General features: G+C 45.5%; 1 protein-coding gene across 1 annotated transcript; it reads right to left on the reverse strand.

The window, feature by feature from the left end:
• Window positions 1-1,069: 1,069 nt before the first annotated feature.
• LOC123156822 (mitogen-activated protein kinase 1) lies at window positions 1,070-8,162 on the reverse strand. Its single transcript, XM_044575006.1, has 6 exons — window positions 7,766-8,162; window positions 7,555-7,684; window positions 3,853-3,990; window positions 2,460-2,792; window positions 2,112-2,292; window positions 1,070-1,602 (listed from the first exon to the last, which is right to left on the reverse strand). The coding sequence occupies exons 1-6, from the start codon at window positions 7,993-7,995 to the stop codon at window positions 1,433-1,435; spliced, it is 1,182 nt and encodes a 393-aa protein (XP_044430941.1). The 5' UTR covers window positions 7,996-8,162; the 3' UTR covers window positions 1,070-1,432.
• Between the last annotated feature and the right edge of the window lie 13,602 nt (window positions 8,163-21,764).

The raw sequence follows: 21,764 nt of genomic DNA on the forward strand, positions 1-21,764 counted from the left end.
ATATATTACAAAAAACATACCATTATAAACTTTAGATGTTCTATTTTCAAACCGTATAATTTTTTTGTTATATAGTTTATATTACGGTGATAAAATTGGCAACCTAGGTATACGCGCAGGACTTGTAAACTGAAACGGAGGGAGTATTTCTTTACAGAGGGAGTAGTTGGTTAAACTCATGCTGTAGCTCCACATTTGCTTCATGTTGTTTTTTTCAAGTTTTCTCTTCTTGCTGCAATTATTGTTTCGAGCTCGTGACAGAGAGTCACAAACGCTAAGATAGAATACCATACCACTATTGATCTTCGTGCCTTAAGATTACATACACAAGTGCAAAAATGATGACCAAATAAAACATAAGAACAATTATAGAATTTTGTAAGCAAAAAGCCCACAGCAGCCAACCACCGTTCGCTCGCTCCTGTTTCACATAACATCAACAGTTTCAATTACTACCTCTTTCGGTTCCTTTGGAACAAATTTTCTTTCTAGATTATCAGTTGGACTAACGAAATCAATTCAATGGTGTATCTTTTTGTGGCAATACATATTCAACCGAATCGAATATCTACAACTAACAGACAATCAAATGGTATGACTGAGTGAGCCGAGTAGTAGGTTGCTTACAGGATTCTCCAAAGCTGGAAATCTACAAAGAAATAGACTCCCAAATCCTCGCAAAGGAATGAGATCGAGAACTGCTACAGACTGCTTCGCTGTTTTCACTTCCTCGTATATTCTTTTGGCAGATGATTGCCTCGGCTTGTATTGCAAGCAAATGCGATTAGGTTCGTGGCAATGGTGGATGATTACCACTATTGGTCTACATTCTAGTATTGTTGACGTTCTGCTGGAAATAACTGGTGCATAACTAGTGACTAAAACATAAGAATTCTACATCATTTCTTGGCCACAACAGCCAACGATATAATGATATAACTCACCAGCTCTCCCTCTCGGTTTTTCATTAGGCAGATACGGCGCACAGGGCCACAACTCTGAAATAGGGCCACAGCTTCAAACATCAAACACTAAACCAGTCAGTCCACATTCAAACACAATAGTCCAATCACAGTCAATCAGAGTTCATTAACCAGGACAACATTACATAATCCATAATCGACCACAATGTAAAAATCTCATGACGGCCACAGAAATTAGGCAGCCATCGTTCACGGACTATCGCATCTTACGGAAAACGCTGAAACATCTTTAAGCAGAAGGAAAAAAATTCCACATAAAACAACATACACAAGCACAAGAATCCATAGGCTACGCGGAAATTTGACCACTACAGCTCGTCATCTACCCTTAACACCCCATCTCCTTTTGATTCTCCAGGTGAGGCAATTATTTACAGCTAGCAACATTTTATGGCGGCAGGAGGACCGAAAACTTTCCATATGAATGAAGCCGATCAAAGTAACTCCAGCTACTGGTAATCAGGGTTGAACGCGATGCCCTCTTGGTGGATTAGATCCTTCATTTGTTCTTCCGACAACGCATGCTGCTCGAAGTCAAAGCTGAAGGGCATCGTGCAGACTGGCTCATCACTTATGTCATGCAGCGATGCCAAGTAAGGATGCGCAAGTGCACCTTCAACTGACCAAAAAATAAAGGAACAATCAGTAACTATCGATCAATAACTGACCAAAAAAATAAAGGATGAATCTTGGAGACAGATATTTTGCAGTCAAAACTATGGATTGTCAACAATAGAAACACCACCCAACAGGCAACAATGATTACTTTAGCATTCCCACTTCAAACTAATGACCTTTGCATACCTACAGAGAGTATGGACACGTTCCTACCCACTTGGGCTGTAAATCCAGCCCAATTTAATTACTTTTTTTTCATTTGAATGGAGGAACTGATGTTAGCTAATGATATATAGAACGAAACACTAGGATGGCATACCCAGATGAGATTCCAGTTACTAATATTTAACAAATGGAGCAAGTTCTAAATTAAACTATTCATGATACAAAAAAAGGACGGCTATTTTTATCTTGCTGTTTGGAACATAAGATCGTCAATCTTGTAGCAACAGTAAATCCCAGCAGATGGATGCGGACGGTTAAATCACTAGAACACATGCCAAAACTTGCCTGTTATTCTCTGTCTAGGATCGAAAGTCAGCATCTTTTCAACCAAGTCAATTGCTGAAGGGTGAACATGTGGAAACTTCTCAGATAATGATTGCCTTGCATGACGGGGAAGTTGGCGGATATATCTTCTTGCGTTTTCATTTACAAAATCCAAATCGGCCTCATTTGGTGTTCCAATGAGCTGCAGCGAGGAAATACCACAAGGGAATTGAAAATGAATTAATGTGCACCAGAAAAGTACTTATTATATATACCAGAAAGTGCTTAAATACCTCTATTATGCTAAAACAGGATCACACAACATGATTTAAATTCGATGTAAAAGAAGTTCATAGGGTACTTTCTAACCTCCATTAGTAGGCGTAGCTGATGGACATGGTCCCTTCCCGGAAACAAAGGTTTCCGATCCATCAGTTCCATAAATATACAGCCCACAGACCACACATCAATTGCTGCAGTATATTCAGAGGAGTTCAACAGAAGCTCTGGTGCCCTGTACCATCTTGTCACAACATACTCAGTCATAAAATCAGTTTCTGAGGTGGTACGAGCAAGTCCAAAATCACAAATTTTTAGGTCACAGTTTGCATTCAATAGAAGATTGCTAGGCTTCAAGTCTCGGTGGAGAACATTTGCTGAATGTATATACTTCAAGCCACGAAGGATCTGATAAAGGAAATACTGCACAAAAAAGGAACAATTACAAAAAACATCCATATCAGATTAAGGACAATTTCTCAGAACAAGACAGAAATTTGCAGATTGAAAAGAAACTGGAAAGAACAAGATCAACAGAAGAGAAATAGGTGACCATTCCAGAAATCCACTGATTTCTCATGTATGACTTAGCGTCAACCTTTTTTATGCTAGAAACCCGAGTAGGCGCTGACAACATGGGCATACTATAGCAAACAGTTTTCCATGGAACTTTTCCACCAAGGATTATCCAATGGTATTTGGGGAAGTAGAACATGATTTAGTATCAGCTAAACATGGTATTGTTAACAAAAGAGACAACTCTGATATCGAGAAAGCACTTCTATTTAGGGAATCATCCATTAGCAATGACGATGCATGGGTGTGTTTGACAAAGAATAGAAAAAGGATTTACTAGCATTAAGCTGTATGCTAATATGTCAGCTCTCATGTGCTATACATGATGAACTTGTTCAACTGCTCCCTTTGCTCGACCAAATGTTCAGAGGTGCATTGATATATGGAAGCTTCTAAATATATTGTATCATTTCTAAGAGGTGTGATACAGTAAGGTACTTCTCAATATTACAGTTCACCTATGTCGAAGCACGGATCCAATTTCCATTGTATTACAAAGAAGCAAAACATAACAGACAGTCATCAAACATACCCCAATAATTCCACCACTAACATCAATGTTTATAACATACATCAGGCAAACTTATTTAGAGCACGTAGACCTAGACTAGCAAAGTAGCAAGATGATTCAGACCGACCAGAAAAATAAGAAAGGTCGCAAGACTTATAGTTATTACTCATTAACTCCCAGAATACTAATATCTGGCAGAGGTATGTATGAGGCTGAGGCAAAAAATAAAATGAAACAGAGAATTAATAGTATAATGTACTCGAGGAATCAGATGAAGTGAGATACAGGAGACAAGAATTTCTATAGCCAAACAATAACATAATTAGATAAGCTAACTTGTCCTACAAAGCGGGAATGAGAAGGTTTTGCTTTTATACCAAGATAACTTATAAGTACCTGGCAGTGCTCCTCCGATAAAGCTTGATTTGAGCGAATAATTTGATGCAGATCGGTGTCCATCAATTCATATGCAATATAGACATCATTGAATGCAGTCCTCTGTGCAGGAGGTATAATATCCCTTATTGCAACAATCTGCATAGAAACGGACTCAGGTAAGCAACATATTTTGTAGCATTAATCGATACTTGATTTATTTTTCTTTCCAAAAAGGCAATAATTATGGTTCAGTTTTTTCCACATGCCTGAGATAATGTTTAGTTTTTACATCTTGCATTTGACATATCTGTACTTTCTTTCGATGGATTGAGTCAGCTCTATCTTTCATCTTGAATGAATTGAAATAGTCAACAGGTCATGGAAAGCTGAAGAACGCATACACTGTCATTTAACTTATGTTTGCTATGGTTGCAGCTGGCATATCTGTAAGTTCTTTCGATGGCTCGATTCAACTTTATCTTTCATCTTGAATGCATTGAAATAATCAACAAGTCATGGAAAGCTGATGAACACATACACTTCACTTAACTTATGTTGGCTACGGTTACAGCTGAACCAAGTTGTGTGGAAACTTCTACCAAGTGGAATTTCCATTTCAAACTTGTTTTTGGACACTACAAACCCAACATTTGTTAGAGCTGAGATGAACCCAATGACACTTTGATGAGGTGTTGACTTCTGTTTTAGGTTAAACATGTTTTTGAAGATACAGTACTCTACAACAACAGCACAACATAAGTAAATTGACATCATATTATTAGCACAATCATAGCAATATTTTATTAATTTTCACCAAAAAGATAATAGAATTACGATGTCCAGAAAATGAGGCAAATGAATAATGATTATTGAGAATCTGCAGCTGGTAGTACTTCTGACAGCACCATATGAAATATGATTCAAAGATGCAAGTGGTGGTGATGACAACCTAATTTATTTATTTATTTTGCTTGTTTGAAGAGTGAAGGGTGTAACCTTTGCACATTTCCAACTGCCTTTCGTAGCAGTGCAAATACCACAAATATTACACATTCAAAATTTCAAAGCAGCCGAAGGCATAAATACTTGGTATGGGAGTCAGAACAAAACAATTCTGGAGATTTCCATTTTTTATTTGTTTGTGCCCTATGTTCTTATGTTCCATTGTAAACCATCTTCAAAACCCTTGTGACTAACTTGAACACAAGGCAGCACTATACCAGCTGCATATGTTCCACATAGCACATGAGCATTATAGGAAGTTCTGACCAGTTCTTACTGCTTAAAGAATGGATATGACCAGTTGTTGCTGCTTAGAGCATGGATATGAGAGCACAACTATAGGAATAGGCTCTATAGGAATATCATAGGAATAGGAAAATCATAGGAAGTGAGATGAAATGTATCTCAATTCCTATAGGGAAAGAGATGTCATTTGATGCATAGGATAGGAATTTTTCCATTGAGTCTTTTCCTTTGAAATGTTAAGGATTGGTTCCTATCCTACATACGAATAGGAGGAATCCATTCCTACAAACGGAAGGGCTCCGAAGGAATTTTGTGCTTTGAAAATCCTATCCTATAGAATTCCTACAATATTCCTACTAACCAAAGGAGGCCTAAGAGTTAAAGTACGTATGTGTAGAATACAACAAACAAGATACAAGATATAAGTAGGTAGCTAGCATAGATAAAACAAGTGCATCAACCAAATTAGTTGCGGTAAGCTGAATATTACTTGGCTTCGGAAGTAAACAACAGGCAATTTCTAGCTGCATATGTTCCCTGGTGAAAAAATGCATTTGCAATTTTCCAAAAGAGAGGGGAAATTTTGATGTACATTGTGCAATATTATGTGTACAAGCAAAAACTTGTGCAAAGGTATGCATTTTTGTACACATACTTTTGTACAGGACTAAAGGTATATCTACAAAATTGTTCCCTTTTTTGAAGAAATGCAAATGTAATTTTCTGTGCCTTTGGGACCTGGAGGGAGAACAAAATTCGTGTCAGCAAAAAAAGAGGCTTTTCCCTTGCATAATCTAAGGGTTCTAATATAGCTACAGGAATACAGGATCTCCAAATCTTTATGGCTTTATTATTATGTCTCACCCTTTTGGGGGGTTCACATGGAGAATAAGAATGAATAAGACAGCATCACAGTTATGGAAAGTTTTGGACATAAATAGGTGACAGGGAGCCGCATCACCTGCCATATAGCTACTATAAAGGCAAATGTGTGCCATTAGTGGTCCTGTGCATTGTTTTCCTCTATGGTCAGGATGTTTTCTCCTGTGCTATGGTTCTATCACCAGGCCTTAAGCCCACTGGAAAGTCCAATTTGCTTCCTGGCAAGGTAATGTGGCTGTTGCTCTGTCCGTTCATAAAAGTTAGCTATTGAGCCGCGCACTGGTGCTGCCACGCTGCCCATTTCAGCTTTTCTGCCAGCCACCAACCACTGTCTCAGATACCTCTTGTCAGGAATGCTCGTTCGCACCACCAAAAGAAAAAAACAAAGTACAGGATCTCATAACAGAAAAATTATGCCTTTATAGTGGCTGGTAGATACAGCAGGTGATACGTTTACAGCTGACAGTGTATAAAGCACGTGTCGACAAGCATTTCTGTTACTAATCAGACCTTGCCAAATCCGACGTTTCAGTACTAACAGTCAAAATTGTTCGACGGTCAAACTCCCAAAGAAGTTTGACTATTTCAGTGGAGCATTAAAATGTGAAACCCTTAGCTTACGTAGGATACTAGCCCAAAACCAGTTTCATTCTGAAAACCTTCCACGAGAATACACAATCTGCAAACAACAATGCTTGATGAAACAAAGAATAGAAAGCGGAAGGGGTCCCATTTGTGCATAGACCTCAATACCTCATGAGAAATCTCTTCATGCACTTATTGCTAGCAGAGTACTTATCGTCATCTAAACTTCAACTCCGCAGATCTCAGAGCATATGCTGTGGTGCCCAAGGCGGGCTGTCAAGATACTATCCATCTCTAGTCTACTCCTAGCACAGCGGTCATTTCAAAATACTTTTTTTCTTCTCAAATACGCGCCAAAACATGAGTCATTTATATTACAAGAAGAACACCAAAGCTTTTTACAGAAGGCACATGAATGAAAAGACCCAAGATGGCTAACTCAGATGTAGGTTCCTTCTCTTACTTAGTTTAGTTATCACAGGACATTAGAAAGATCCAAGTCCAACATCCTAATAAGAACTTTCAAACAGTAGTAGCCCCCCTAGCCTAGGAACTGCGCATTCACTTCCACCACACACACACCCACTGGATTCGGAGGAGCTAGGCAGCAAAAGGGACACAGGCAGATAGATTGGTCCTGAGGCAGCTTTTGACATCAGCAGAATCTAGCAGTAGGAGTGAGGGCATCACCAAGTGCTGCTGCTCCAGGTGTGCCGAGGAAGAACACAATGAATCGCATCCCAAAAGGTTGGTGGGTTCTTTAAAGGCGCGCCTACGATTGCTATTCCTGAAGCTCTCGCGCAAATGAGGAAGGAAAAGCCGGCCCCGGAGTAGGCAGCCGGCCACGGAGCTGTCTGTCGGCGAATCCAATCATTCAGCGGCTAAAACCTAACCGAACCCATCCACCTGCCGTTCCATTCAATGCAACCAACCAGCACAAGGAGCATTCAAGGAGATTCTCCGAGAGAGAAAAAAAATGGAGGGAGGGGCGGATCGGGGACTTACATTCTCGTGGTCCATGTGGCGGAGCAGCTTGATCTCCCGCAGCGTGCGCTTGGCGTCGATCTTGTTGTCGAAGGCGTTGGCGATCTTCTTGATGGCCACCTGCTCCCCGGTCTCGGAGTTGAGCGCGGAGCTGCCACGCGCCGGGGGTCAGTGAGTCGGTCAGCCGGCCGGAGATGGGGATGGAGGGGAAAGAAAGGGGAAGGGGGCGTACCAGACGATGCCGTAGGCGCCCTTGCCGATGGGGAGGATGGGGGGCTTGTACTTGGCCGTGACCTCGAAGATGTTGCCGAAGATGTTGTACTGGATGAACCTCCCGCCGTGGGTGAGCGTGGCCTGGATGTTGTCCATCGCGCCGCCCGGCGCCGACCCCGCCGCGGCCGCCGCCGCGGCGCCGGCCTCCGCCATCTCCGCGTCCGGCGGCTGCGCCCCGCCGGCGTCCATCTCCGCCCGGATCGCGCGCGTGGGGGGTGCGGGGAGGGGAGGGGAGAGCCCGTGCGGTGGATTTCGCTCGCGAGATTTGGTCGCTTTCCGCCTCTTGTTTGTTTAGGTGGTGTGGTAGCTCCCCTCTCTCTCTCCTTCAGTTTCTGGGCTCGGGATGGGATGGGGCTGCCGTGCCGGCCTACGGGTGGGGGAGGGAGGAGATGGCTGGCAGCGCGCGTGCGAGTTGCGAGTGGGAGTGGCCGGCTACTATGGGAAGACGGCTTTTTTACTCCAAGTGGGATGGGAAATGGGATGGGGCATCAACCTTCTCCGGAGAAAAGAAGCTCATCATGCCTACCTATGTGCATCCCTAACCCTAGAAAAGAGAGCTACAGCCCATCCCTAATTGCGTTGTAGTGTGTATAGATCCGTGAAATGGATATGGTTGTGGTGATGATGGTGGCGGTTGGGGACTGCGCATCGCCACCGGTGTGATGATGGGTGTGGTGCGGTCGAGGGCGCCTTCTCGACGATGTCGGCGCTGACTGGTGTGTGTTTTTTCACCTTGTGTCCGCACGTGGTCGTTTGATGTGCGGGCGGATGCGTCTATACTATTTATAGGGGTAGGACGCATCGCAGTTTGTTTGTGGCTCGGGTTTCCGTGATTTGGGTTTCCCAACACCTATTAGTATATGGGAGCTAGGAAGGGAACAAGATGAAATGGAAGTCTTTCTTGTCCACGCCCATGCTTGACAAGATGTGTGACATCATCACCAGTGGGGTGAGAACTAACAAGGGCTTCATGGAGGTTGAAGAAAATATGCCCTAGAAGCAATAATAAAGTTATTATTTATTTCCTTATATCATGATAAATGTTTATTATTCATGCTACAATTGTATTAACCGGAAACATAATACATGTGTGAATACATAGACAAAACATAGTGTCACTAGTATGCCTCTACTTGACTAGCTCGTGAATCAAAGATGGTTAAGTTTCCTAGCCATGGACAAAAGAGTTGTCATTTGATTAACGGGATCACATCATTAGGAGAATGATGTGATTGACTTGACCCATTCCGTTAGCCTTAGCACTTGATCGTTTAGTATGTTGCTACTGCTTTCTTCATGACTTATACATGTTCCTGTAACTATGAGATTATGCAACTCCCGTTTATCGGAGGAACACTTTGGGTGCTATCAAACGTCACAACGTAACTGGGTGATTATAAAGGAGTACTACAGGTGTCTCCAAAGGTACATGTTGGGTTGGCGTATTTCGAGATTAGGTTTTGTCACTCCGATTTTCGGAGAGGTATCTCTGGGCCCTCTCGGTAATACACATCACTTAAGCCTTGCAAGCATTACAACTAATGAGTTAGTTGTGAGATGATGTATTACGGAACGAGTAAAGAGACTTGCCGGTAACGAGATTGAACTAGGTATTGAGATACCGACGATCGAATCTCGGGCAAGTAACATACCGATGACAAAGGGAACAATGTATGTTGTTATGCGGTCTGACCGATAAAGATCTTCGTAGAATATGTGGGAGCCAATATGAGCATCCAGGTTCCGCTATTGGTTATTGACCGGAAACGTGTTTCGGTCATGTCTACATTGTTCTCGAACCCGTAGGGTCCGCACGCTTAAGGTTTCGATGACAGTTGTATTATGAGTTTACATGTTTTGATGTACCGAAGGAGTTCGGAGTCCCAGATGAGATCGGGGACATGACGAGGAGTCTCGAAATGGTCGAGACGTAAAGATTCATATATTGGATGATATGGTTAGGCCAAGGGGTCAAGCCCATGAGGCTTTAGGTCGGTGCAAAAAGAGTTTTGCGGAGGCCAGGAGGCCAAACGCCGGAGACCCTGGCGTCTGGCCCTGGGCCAGACGCCGAGGCCCATGGCGTCTGGGCCAGACGCCAAGGATTGTGGCGTTTGGTCCTGGAGTCCGAGTGGGACTCTTGCCTTTCTGGCAAAACCGACTTTGAGGAGGCTTTTGCTCCAAGTTTCGACCCCGGGGCTCAACATATAAATAGAGGGGCAGGGCTAGCACCAAAGACACAACAATTGATCCCTTGGATCTCTTAGCCGTGTGCGGTGCCCCCCTCCACCATAGTCCACCTCGATAATATCGTAGCGGTGCTTAGGCGAAGCCCTGCGACGGTAGAACATCAAGATCGTCACCACGCCGTCGTGCTGACGGAACTCTCCCTCGACACTCGGCTGGATCGGAGTTCGAGGGACGTCATCGAGCTGAACGTGTGCTAGAACTCGGAGGTGCCGTAGTTTCGGTGCTTGATCGGTCGAGCCGTGAAGACGTACGACTACATCAACCGTGTTGTGCTAATGCTTCCGCTTTCGGTCTACGAGGGTACGTGGACAACACTCTCCCCTCTTGTTGCTATGCATCACCATGATCTTGCGTGTGCGTAGGAATTTTTTTGAAATTACTACGTTCCCCAACAGAGGTGCACCTCAACTCTATTGCCAAGCAGATCTTTGAGTTGTGTGGCAAATAGATGACCTCAATCCAGATCTACAAGTACCTCGGGAAATGAAGAGATGGATGTATCCAATTGTCCAAGCTTAGAGATCTTAGCGGCGCACAATGGGATCGGGGCACCTTCTCGATCCAGTTGGAGGAAGAACACTACTAAGGCTACCTTACGGTTAGCTAGCATAACACTTGTTTCGCTTCTCTAACATGCCAATCACAACTAGCAAAGTTGTCTTTCTTTCTGAGGACTACCCCAAGAATGTCGGGATTCTCAACACTCCTATTCAGAACTACTTTTAGATGCATACCATCTTTTCCTGGGGTCAGGTTACTGGCAAGCATGACATGGGATCCAGTGAACCTTTCGGTTCTCCTATGCTTGAGTATTCAGACACCCAGGAGTCCAAGACCATCATCCTTGATGGCTCTGAGAAGGCAGGTGACGGTGGTCATTGTCCTGCTCATTACTCCTATAAATGATGTTGAAATCCCCGCCTCCTGGGCCCTTCGAGGGCAAGAGTGCCCTCCATGTCGTCCGTTTCGGCGTGGCTTGTCACGTGCACCACCCTGGGGCTATTCGCGTCGTCCGATCTGCCCAGACGGCGCGCACCCGGGCGACCCGCCTCGACGGGCCATGATTGATGGACCGCGGGCGCGCCCAAGGCCACCGTCATGGGGTGACTTTGGTGGTGCATGCAAGTAAGACCCGTGCGCAATGGGGAGACCGGACCCGCCTGTCAGTGTGCTCGCCTAGTGTCAGGCCGGTGCGGTCACAACCGGCTGGGTGTGCGCCACCGGTCAAGCTTGAAGAGAGAAAACTTGAGATGAAGATCGCTTTTGAAGAATTTAAAAAACTTGTTGAACATCTGGCGCTTTTATTAGGATTTAAAAGTGTGGTTGAATTGCTCTCGATCAATGGTACAAGGCGGCATGGCGGGCATATGGTTTTAGCTTTATTCTATTTTTTCTAAAAATGGAGTGGACATTTAATGCATCAGGTTGGATTGTCGGCTCTGCTAACACCGTCAGCGGACGTTTTGCGTGTTCGTTTTGATGGATGACGTTGGAGATGACCGTAGTATTGTTTGTTAGGGGGATTGAAAATTGAGAAGAGGTTAGGCATGGGAGTTGAGACTCCAACTCCCATCATTTTATTAACAGGGGAGGGTGGGAATTGGAAGAGGTTTTGTAGCAAGTTCATCTTAATCCTTCATCATAATTTACGTTATCTTTCCTGATCTATTCTCTCGTGAGTTCTCACGAACCAAGCAAGGGAATAATGTTTCCCCTAAATTCTCACACATATTTCCTATCATGCGTCATATTGAGGTCTGTGAATTAAATGTAGAATACTATGGAGAAGCGTTCTACCCTCTGGAGAGGGCTGCGTGGGGTATTTATTGAATCAACGGGGCTTATCCCATGGTGGCGCGTACATAACTTGGAGTACAAGACATAGAGGGATAGAGATGAATTTAAACCGATTACAATCATATCTCTAACCAACAACTAACTCTAACAGAAACATGCCATGCGCCAGATGAGATATTCCAACACACACCCTTAATCACAACTTGACCAAGTTTTGATTACGCCCGAATTCCTCAAAAGCTCTTGTAGGTAATGCCTTCGTGAAGCCATCTACAATATGATCTCCTTAGTGAATAAAGCAAATGTCCAACTGTTTGTTGGCAACCCGTTCTCTCACAAAATGAAAATCCATTTCAATATGTTTTGTCCTGGCATGAAAAACTGGATTGGCAGAAAGATATGTAGCACCAAGATTATCTCACCATGTGCAAGGAGTTTGCACTTGTGTTACTCCAAGCTCCTTCAGTATGGACTGAAGCCAAATAATCTCTGCAGTAGCATTAGCAAGTGCCTTGTATTCAGCCTCAGTACTAGGCCTAGAGATAGTTGTCTGCTTCTTAGTACACCATGATATTAGATTTGGACCAAAAAATATTGCAAAGCCACCTGTCAACTATGCTTCCAACCCAGTCAGCATCAGTGAATGCACTAACAAGTGTGGACTTAGACCTGCAGAATATTAGTCCAACACTGATTATGTGCTTTATATATCTGAGAATACGTTTAGCAGCAATCCAATTGAAAGTGGTGGGTGCATGCAAGAACTGACAAACTTTGTTTACAACAAAGAAAATATCTGGTCTAGTAAGAGTTCAGTACTGAAGAGCACTAATCATACTTCTATACTGAGTGATGTCCTCCTGATTTAGGGGCTCACCTTCATGCAGAGACAGATTTCCTGAGCTAGAAATGGGGTTGGTGAAGGTGTCACATCCCTAGTTCTGGTAATGCCTAGTGCTAGCATCTGGTGTTGCATCATGTTTAACTCTCCCAGAAAGTTGAAGTGGGGATGACAGAACCACTAGTGCAGAACCGGGCTTTAGTGCCGGTTCGTGACGGCCTTTAGTGCCGGTTGGCGAACCGGCACTAAAGAGTGGGGACTAAAGGCCCCCCCCTTTAGTACCGGTTCGTCACGAACCGGCGCTAAAGTGCAAACACGTGGCACGAGCCAGGCCCGTGTGCGTGTAGGACATTAGTACCGGTTGGTAACACCAACCGGTACTAAATGTTTGGGTGTTTTTTTTAAAAATTTTGCTTTAATTTTGTGTTTTCAATTTGGCTTTATTTTCCATTTAATTCTTTTTTGTTTGCCGGTATTTCACGATACTACAAATTGTACACGTTATGCATATATATTAAATAGATTTTCTCATACGTAGAACCGCATATATATATATGCGGTTCTACGTATGAGAAAATGTATTTAATATATATATATATATAATATATCATCGAATGTCTCACAACCAACATCATTAACTATTCACACATATACACATGTATATACATATACAATTTCTACTACATGTTGCCTTGGTGCCTTCGGAGCACGATGACAAGTGGTTCATGGGGGCGGTAGCGGATAATAGTATTCTCCTTTCGGATCTATGACCTGGTCGAGCAAAAATCCAGCTATTTCCTCTTGAAGTGCTAGTATGCGGTCCGATGGTAGGAGCTTATCCCGCACCTCTCTGAACTGTTAGGAAGGAGATCAATAAACATGTGTGTTAGTTGTGTGACTAGATATCGATAATGGTGTGAATAGTGTTTTGACAAACGTACCCAGTCCTGTTTATCAGATCTGCTCCTTTCGCACGTCATCATGCGAATGTTCTCGCAAACGTAGTATGCACACATGTTATTCCCTTTCGCCTGCCTCAGGGCCTTTACGAGAATGAAATTGAATCAGATAATGATTAATCAAGCATAATAATTAATTAATGATATTGAAACAAGAATTAAAGAGATGGTAGCTAGCTAGTACTACTTAATTACTTACCTTGGGTCGATGCCAAAACAATTTTTTTGGCTATTCTTCTGGAGTCACCGCGATGAACTTTGCCCATGCCCTGCCCGCCGGCAAACAAAATTAATAAAGGGGTTATTAAATAGTTCATATCAGGAACTAATAGTTAATAATGATTGAAATTATCTGTTGACTATCCCCTTCACGATGGTGTAGTCTTTATCTTCTTTAGTTAGTGAGTCCAGTAATTCAACTTTTCCTTCCTCAACTTTAATGTCTATCAAGACCCAGTGCCAACTGCATAAGCACACATTTGCATGTCTTAATTAAGCGGGCATGTGCATAAAATTAATCAACTACCGTAAACCATATACACTTAATTATTAACATCTACCTAGCTAGTAAGCAAAAACAGAATTTATAGTACAAGACAGTGTGACTCACGGGAAGTTGTAAGGAAGTAGTATATCTTCATTGCTATTGAGGCGCTTCAAGAACTCTACCATGATTTCCTCTAGAGCAGCTTTACAATGGTTAATCTCCCATATGTCCTGATTAATGGTATTTGGGTCAATGAAACCAACGCCATAGCGTCCAGCTTTTTTCATTTCATACATCTTCATCCTGCATATAATACCACAGAAAAAGAATATAGTGAGGATAATTACATGTAATGATTGATCAAAATTATCACTACATAACTAGCTTGAGACTTAAGTTACAGAAAGAAATCACTTACAGACAATAGCAACTGACGATAGACTTGTCGAGTGCGTCTTGATTAAATAACTGAAATAGTTCTGGATACTCAATGGCCAGAGCTTTCTCATGGTAATAATGCTCATGCTTGACATTCACCATGAGGGACTCTCGATTGGAAATCTTGGTAATGTTCATGTACCATTGATGCAATTGATACATTCTCGTTGGGAGGTCCTTGACCTTGTCTGGATGGACCAAAGGTTTGCCCCGGACATATTGCCATGCTTTTTCCGATTCTTTAAGCGTAGGCATGGGCTCGATTTCGAGGAGTTGTCCAACAGAGATATTGAGCATTTGAGCCTGCATTATATGATCCTCTGTTATTACCACATCGCCATGTTGGGGAACGCTAACGGTTTGCCCACAATAATATTTGGCGCGCGTACTACTCCTCTCATGTGTTGTTGGCACAACAAGCGGGGGGATCGCTTGCGCCGCCTGTTCTCCCAACTGGGGAACGGTTTTCCCGCATTTATTGCCAGCTGCTTGTTGGCTCGAGCTTGAGCTTGCTTCCTTATGTAGTCGTGCTCGATGTGCCTTCCTGATTTGGCGCTCATAGTCCGAGTCAACAGGCTTGGGAGCTGGTTCTCTAGCCATACGAATGAAGTGGTCAATTACTTTCTCAGGCACTTTGTCCTTTGGCGGCGGTGCCGGTTTCGGTCCAAAATGGGCGTCCACTTGGGCTTGCACTATGGCTGTGTTTTGCTCCTTAGTCATGTCGTAAGGCCTTTGAGGAAGAGGAGTGAGGCTTGGACCATATTTATATCGCTTGCCTTCGCCTGTACTTCCTGAACTACCTCGACTCGTACCGCTACGCACCAAAACTGCAGATGTCTCTTCTGCGATTGCTGAGACGGCGGAGACGGCTGACGTGGAGTTGGACCGGGAGAAGTGGCCTGACGATGTGCCGGACTTGAAGCAGGAGGTGTGGCCTGACATGGTGCCGGACTTGCAACCGGAGAAGTGGCATGACGCTGTGCCGGGCTTGAAACCGGAGGAGTCAGCTCACGCGTTCGGGGACTTGGAGGAGGTGGCGGACTTCGAGGAGGAGGAGTCATCTCACGCGTTCGTGGACTTGGAGCAGCGGGAGTCTGCTGACTTGGTGACGGACTTCGAGGAGTCGGCAGACGACGCGGTGTCGGTGGACTTCGAAAGATTATGCAATCCTTTCTCCATAGGATGATACGATGTATGGCCTCTCCGAGTGTGCGCTCGTCTTCACCTCCACGAATGTCAAGCGTTAGCCCCGAATATGGGTCCACCACTTCATCAACCATGACACGAGCATAGCCTTCTGGAATCGGGATGCAATGGTAGGTTGCTTTAGGGGTAACTGGAAAAGCAACGCCGTCCGCCACCTTCATAGATATGTTCTTCATTTGGGAGTGTAGCTCGCAGTTAATGTTCTCTATGATGTCATCCACAGGGTATTTATCCAGTAGTGTGTCGCCCGGGGCAGAACCAACGCTGCTTCTCGGCATGGATGGGACGGTGCTATCCAATGCTGGATGATCATCCGCTTGCCGCTGCCGCTGCTGAGACCCCCTTTCCTGGCTAAGTGAGTCGATCTGCTGTTGCTGCTGCTGAAATTTGAGTGCCAGGTCCGTGTGCCTTGCTTCTAGGCCTTGAAGGCGTTCTGCGTCCTGCTTCCTCTGCTCCTCCTCCAGCTTCCTTTTCTTCTCCTCCTCCATCTTCCTTCTTGCACGGCTCCTGTAGTCCTTGTTCCATTCTGAAAAGCCCTCATACCAGGGAATAACGCCCATGCCTCATGTTCTTCCCAGGTGTTCAGGATTTCCCAGGGCGCGCGTAAGCTCGTCGTTCTCTCTGTTGGGCGTGAACACCCCCCTTCGAGCGTCATCTATTGCGTCAATTATCTTTTGTTCGGCTCCTTTTAGACTTGCCTTTTCCGAAACTCCGCCTGTCTTCGGGTCCAACGCTCCCCCATGCGCATAGAACCAAGTTCTGCACCTGGGGGGCCAGTGACGGGTAACCGAAGTGACCCCTGCATCCTCCATCTCTTGCTCAGACTTATCCCACTTAGACAATGCCACCGTGTAGCCACCTGGACCCAGCCTATGGAACTGCATCTTTCTTGCGGCATTTGCCTTGTTTTTCATCGACCGTTCCTTAGATATTTCTGAATCCTTGAAGGTCACGAAATTGTCCCAATGTTCTCTTTGCTTCTCCAGTGTTCCCTTGAAATCTGGAGTCTTCCTTTCATTAGCGAGGTAGTTGGCCCATACTGTTTTCTTGTGGGTGTTGAATGCAATTGCCATCTTCTTAAGAGCAGCGGCCTTGACTTTGTCCACATCTGCTTTAGTGAAATGATCTGGTAGGGTGAAATGTTCCATCAGATATTTCACCAGGTCTTCTTTGGCTCTGCCATCGACCCAAGTAACACCTGGAAATTTAGTCTTTGGCTCTTTCCATTCTTGAATGGAGATCGGGAGTTTGTCCTTCACAAGAACTCCGCACTGACGAGTCCACTTGTCCGCAACATTCTTAGGCGTGAGGGGTTCGCCACTAGGTTTGATGGATTCGATGTGGTACTTTACACCATCCTTCAACAATCTGCCCGGGCCTCGCTTTGTCTTGCTGTCTGTAGAAGCAGATCTGCTCGACCCGGAGGGCTGAAAGAAGAAAGATCGATTCGTTAATATATCTTCAATAAAAAACATGTGATGATCACCATGATGCATGCTTATATAAATATACCTCGCCGGTAGTGTTTGTTATTTGAAGATCAGCATTGTCCGTGTCATAATCATAATCATAGTTCATGACTTCATCAGCCCGGTCGTCGAGATCGAATATCTTTTCATCACCCTCTCCGGTATTGTTAAGATATTGGGAGCCGTCATTTGCTTCATTCAGATCATCTAGCCTGTGAGGGCTGCGTATGATGTCGAACAATTCCTCTTCTCTCTCTCTGCCGGTATTGTCCGCCATAGCTTTTACTTTACTAATAATACAGAAGAAATATAAAACAATTTAGTATTCAAATTACAATGCATGGATGCAGTTAATCAATAAGGAAAATCTGAATCTCGAATACATCCTCTCGAATATATAATCTCGAATACATCATCGTCTTAATATATATATGTGACGCCCCCGATTCAATCGTACACTAATCATGCACGCAAATGTGTACGATCAAGATCAGGGACTCACGGGAAGATATCACAACACAACTCTACAAATAAAATAAGTCATACAAGCATCATAATACAAGCCAGGGGCCTCGAGGGCTCGAATACAAGTGCTCGATCATAGACGAGTCAGCGGAAGCAACAATATCTGAGTACAGACATAAGTTAAACAAGTTTGCCTTAAGAAGGCTAGCACAAACTGGGATACAGATCGAAAGAGGCGCAGGCCTCCTGCCTGGGATCCTCCTAACTACTCCAGGTCGTCGTCAGCGGGCAGTACGTAGTAGTAGGCACCTCCGGTGTAGTAGGGGTCGTCGGCGACGGTGGCGTCTGGCTCCTGGACTCCTGCGACAACCAGAAAGAAAGGAAAGGGGAAAAAGGGGGGAGAAAGCAACCGTGAGTACTCATCCAAAGTACTCGCAAGCAAGGAACTATACTACATATGCATGGGTATATGTGTAAGGAGGCCATATCGGTGGACTGAACTGCAGAATGCCAGAATAAGAGGGGGATAGCTAGTCTTATCGAAGACTACGCTTCTGGCAGCCTCCGTCTTGCAGCATGTAGAAGAGAGTAGATTGAAGTCCTCCAAGTAACATCTTCAAGTAGCATCTCCAAGCAGCATCTCCAAGTAGCATCGCTTAGCATAACCCTACCCGGCAATCCTCTCCTCGTCGCCCTGCGGAAAAGCGATCACCGGGTTGTCTGTGGAACTTGGAAGGGTGTGTTTTATTAAGTATCCGGTTCTAGTTGTCATAAGGTCAAGGTACAACTCCAAGTCGTCCTGTTACCGAAGATCACGGCTATTCGAATAGATTAAACTTCCCTGCAGGGGTGCACCACATAGCCCAACACGCTCGATCCCATTTGGCCGGACACACTTTCCTGGGTCATGCCCGGCCTCGGAAGATCAACACGTCGCAGCCCCACCTAGGCACAACAGAGAGGCCAGCACGCCGGTCTAAACCTAAGCGCACAGGGGTCTGGGCCCATCGCCCATAGCACACCTGCACGTTGCGAGGGCGGCCGGAAGCAGAACTAGCCCCCTTAATACAAGAGCAGGCTTACGTTCCAATCCGGCGCGCGCCGCTCCGTCGCTGACGTCTGAAGTGCTTCGGCTGATACCACGACGTCGGGATACCCATAACTACTCCCACGTAGATGGTTAGTGCGTATAGGCTCGTAGCCAGACTCAGATCAAATACCAAGATCTCGTTAAGCGTGTTAAGTATCCGCGAACGCCGAACAGGGCCAGGCCCACCTGTCTCCTAGGTGGTCTCAACCTGCCCTGTCGCTCCGCCACAAAGTAACCGTCGGGGACCGTCGGGAACCCAGGCCCACCTCTACCGGGATGGAACCACCTGCCCCTTCAGCCCCCTCGTCAGAATCACTTGCGGGTACTCAATGAGCTGACCCGACTTTAGTCACCATCTGTATAGTATGTATGTATGTATAGTATATACCCGTGATCACCTCCCAAGTGATCACGGCCCGATAGTATAGCAAGGCAGACTGACAAGAATGTAGGGCCAGTGATGATAAACTAGCATCCTATACTAAGTATTTAGGATTGCAGGTAAGGTATCAACAAATGTAGCGACAATGTCAGGCTATGCATCAGAATAGGATTAACGAAAGCAGTAACAAGCTACACTACTCTAATGCAAGCAGTATAGAGGAGAATAGGCGATATCTGGTGATCAAGGGGGGGGCTTGCCTGGTTGCTCTGGCAAGAGAGAGGGGTCGTCAACTCCGTAGTCGAACTGGTCAGCAGCAGCGTCGGTCTCGTAGTCTACCGGAGAGGAGAGGGGGAAGAAATAATGAATACAGAGCAAACAAAGCATCACAAAATATAACAAGGCAATACGCGGTGTTCGGTGTGCCCTAACGCGGTAGTAGGTGATACCGTGAAGGGGGGAAAACATCCGGAAAAGTATTCCCGGTGTTTCGTGTTTTCGGGCAGAAGAGCCGGAGGGGGAAAGTTGCGGGTTCGATAGGTTAGGGGGGTGTGGCGGACGAACGGACTGCGCATCCGAATTCGTCTCGTCGTTCTGAGCAACTTTCATGTACAAAGTTTTTCGATCCGAGCTACGGTTTACCTTATATTAATTTTAAAAGATTTAAATCATTTTTAGGATTTATTTAATTAATTTAATCAACATTATCCAGAATAGTGTCTGCTGACGTCATCATGATGTCAGCATGACGTCAGCAGTTGACTTGGTCAACCTGACAGGTGGGTCCCGTTCGTCGTACACTGGTTTAATTAACTAACAATTAATTATGTTAATTAGTGATTAGGTTAATTTAATTATAATTATTTAACTTAATTAATTCCTTAATTAATTAATTAATTAATTATTATTGTTTACTTAATTATTTTTGTATATATATTTTTTTTAATTCTTTTTTTTAAACATTCTGGGGGATGGGGCCCCCTTGTCATAGGCCCGGGGGGCCTTAGCGGGTTAGCGGGCAGGGGCGTGCGGGTGGCTGCCGTCGCCCGTGCTGAGGCCGAGCCCAACCGGGGGGGACAAGGCAAGGCCGCGGCCGGAGCGGGACGGAGCGGGCGTGAGGCGCGGCGCAGCCTAGCGCGGAGCGCGCCGGGGCGGACGACGGCGCGGACCACAGGCGAGGCTAGCGCGCGGGTGCACGCGTGCTCACCGCGAGCACGAGCACCGGGCGGCGCGTGCATGACCCCAGGACGGCGCGAGCAGCAGAGAGGAAAGGAGGCCGGGGGCCTCACCGCGGATCTGTAGGGTCAAAGGGCAGCATGGCTCGGGGAGGAGTCGGGGAAGCGAGATCCGGCGGCGGCGAGGTAGCTTCGGGCGGCGTCGGGCGATGGCGGTGTGGCGCCGGTGATGTGGTGGTGGTTGGCCACGGCGTCAGGGCGACCGGGGCGCGTCGGGGGCGGCTACGGTGGTCGGGGCACGGGGATCGGGCGCAGGGAGCTCTTCTCCCTGGCACGATGTGTGTGTGTGTGCGCGCCGTGAGGTGGAGACGAGGAGGCGACAACGGAGATGGGCGGCGACGACGTCGGGGGCGCCAGAGGCGCGACCCAGATCCGGTCGGGGAGGTGGAGGCGTTGGGGAAGAAGCGGTCCGGTGCGGGCGGTCTAGGACGGGGAGGTCGAGGTGGAGAGCGACGATGGCGGCTCCGGCGACGCGGTCTCGGGCGGCGGCGGCGGCGAACGCCCCTGTCCTGAAGAGGGGGAGTGGAACGAGCGGGCCGATTGAGGGAGGGGGTGGTTAGCCCCGATCTAGAAATCGGGGGGAGTGGGGGAGCGAGCGAGAGTGGGGGTCGGGGTAGTGGGGGAGAGGGGCTAGGGTTTCTGGCTCCCGGTGGGGAGTAGTAGCGGGCGCGGTTGGGCCGGCCTGGCGGCCCAGTAGCCTGCTGGGTCAAGGCCCAGCTAGGGGGGTCCTTTTCCCTTTTCTTTTTTTTGTCTGTTTAGTTTTTCTCTTTTGTATTTTCTTTTCTGTTTTATTTTAAGTTCCCTTTTATTATAGTTTTATAAAAACACTAGCACCTAAATTTGTATTTATAAATATACTACTGCCACCTTAATTCCCAACCGAAAATAAAATAGTTTAATATTTTATAAAATTCAATAGGCATGTATTTAACTGTTTTAACTACTGTTTTAATTATCTTAGAGCCTTTAAACACTTTATCAAAGTTTGGTTTCTCCACCATAATTACCGCTGCATTATTTAGTTCACTCCGAACATTTTAGCTTTAAAGTTTGGAAACTTTTGTTGTTTGCCTATGTTTTAAATTTGAATTTGAATCGGGTTCGAATCAACGTGAGTTTAATCATAGAAATGGAGGTGACGTGGCATCATTAGCTTGGGATTACTGTAGCATGATTATCAGGGCGTCACAATTCTCCTCCACTACAAGAAATCTCGTCCCGAGATTTAAGAGGGGGTCTAAGGGGGAAAGGCTTGGTTACGAAATTCTAACGAATCTTCTTGGTCTTGGTAGCTCTTCTCGAAGAGACCGGTCCAGTACATTGATGTTTTCATTTCTCCGCT

Source organism: Triticum aestivum, chromosome 7B (genome assembly GCF_018294505.1).
Source record: "Triticum aestivum cultivar Chinese Spring chromosome 7B, IWGSC CS RefSeq v2.1, whole genome shotgun sequence".
Lineage (NCBI taxonomy): Eukaryota > Viridiplantae > Streptophyta > Magnoliopsida > Poales > Poaceae > Triticum > Triticum aestivum.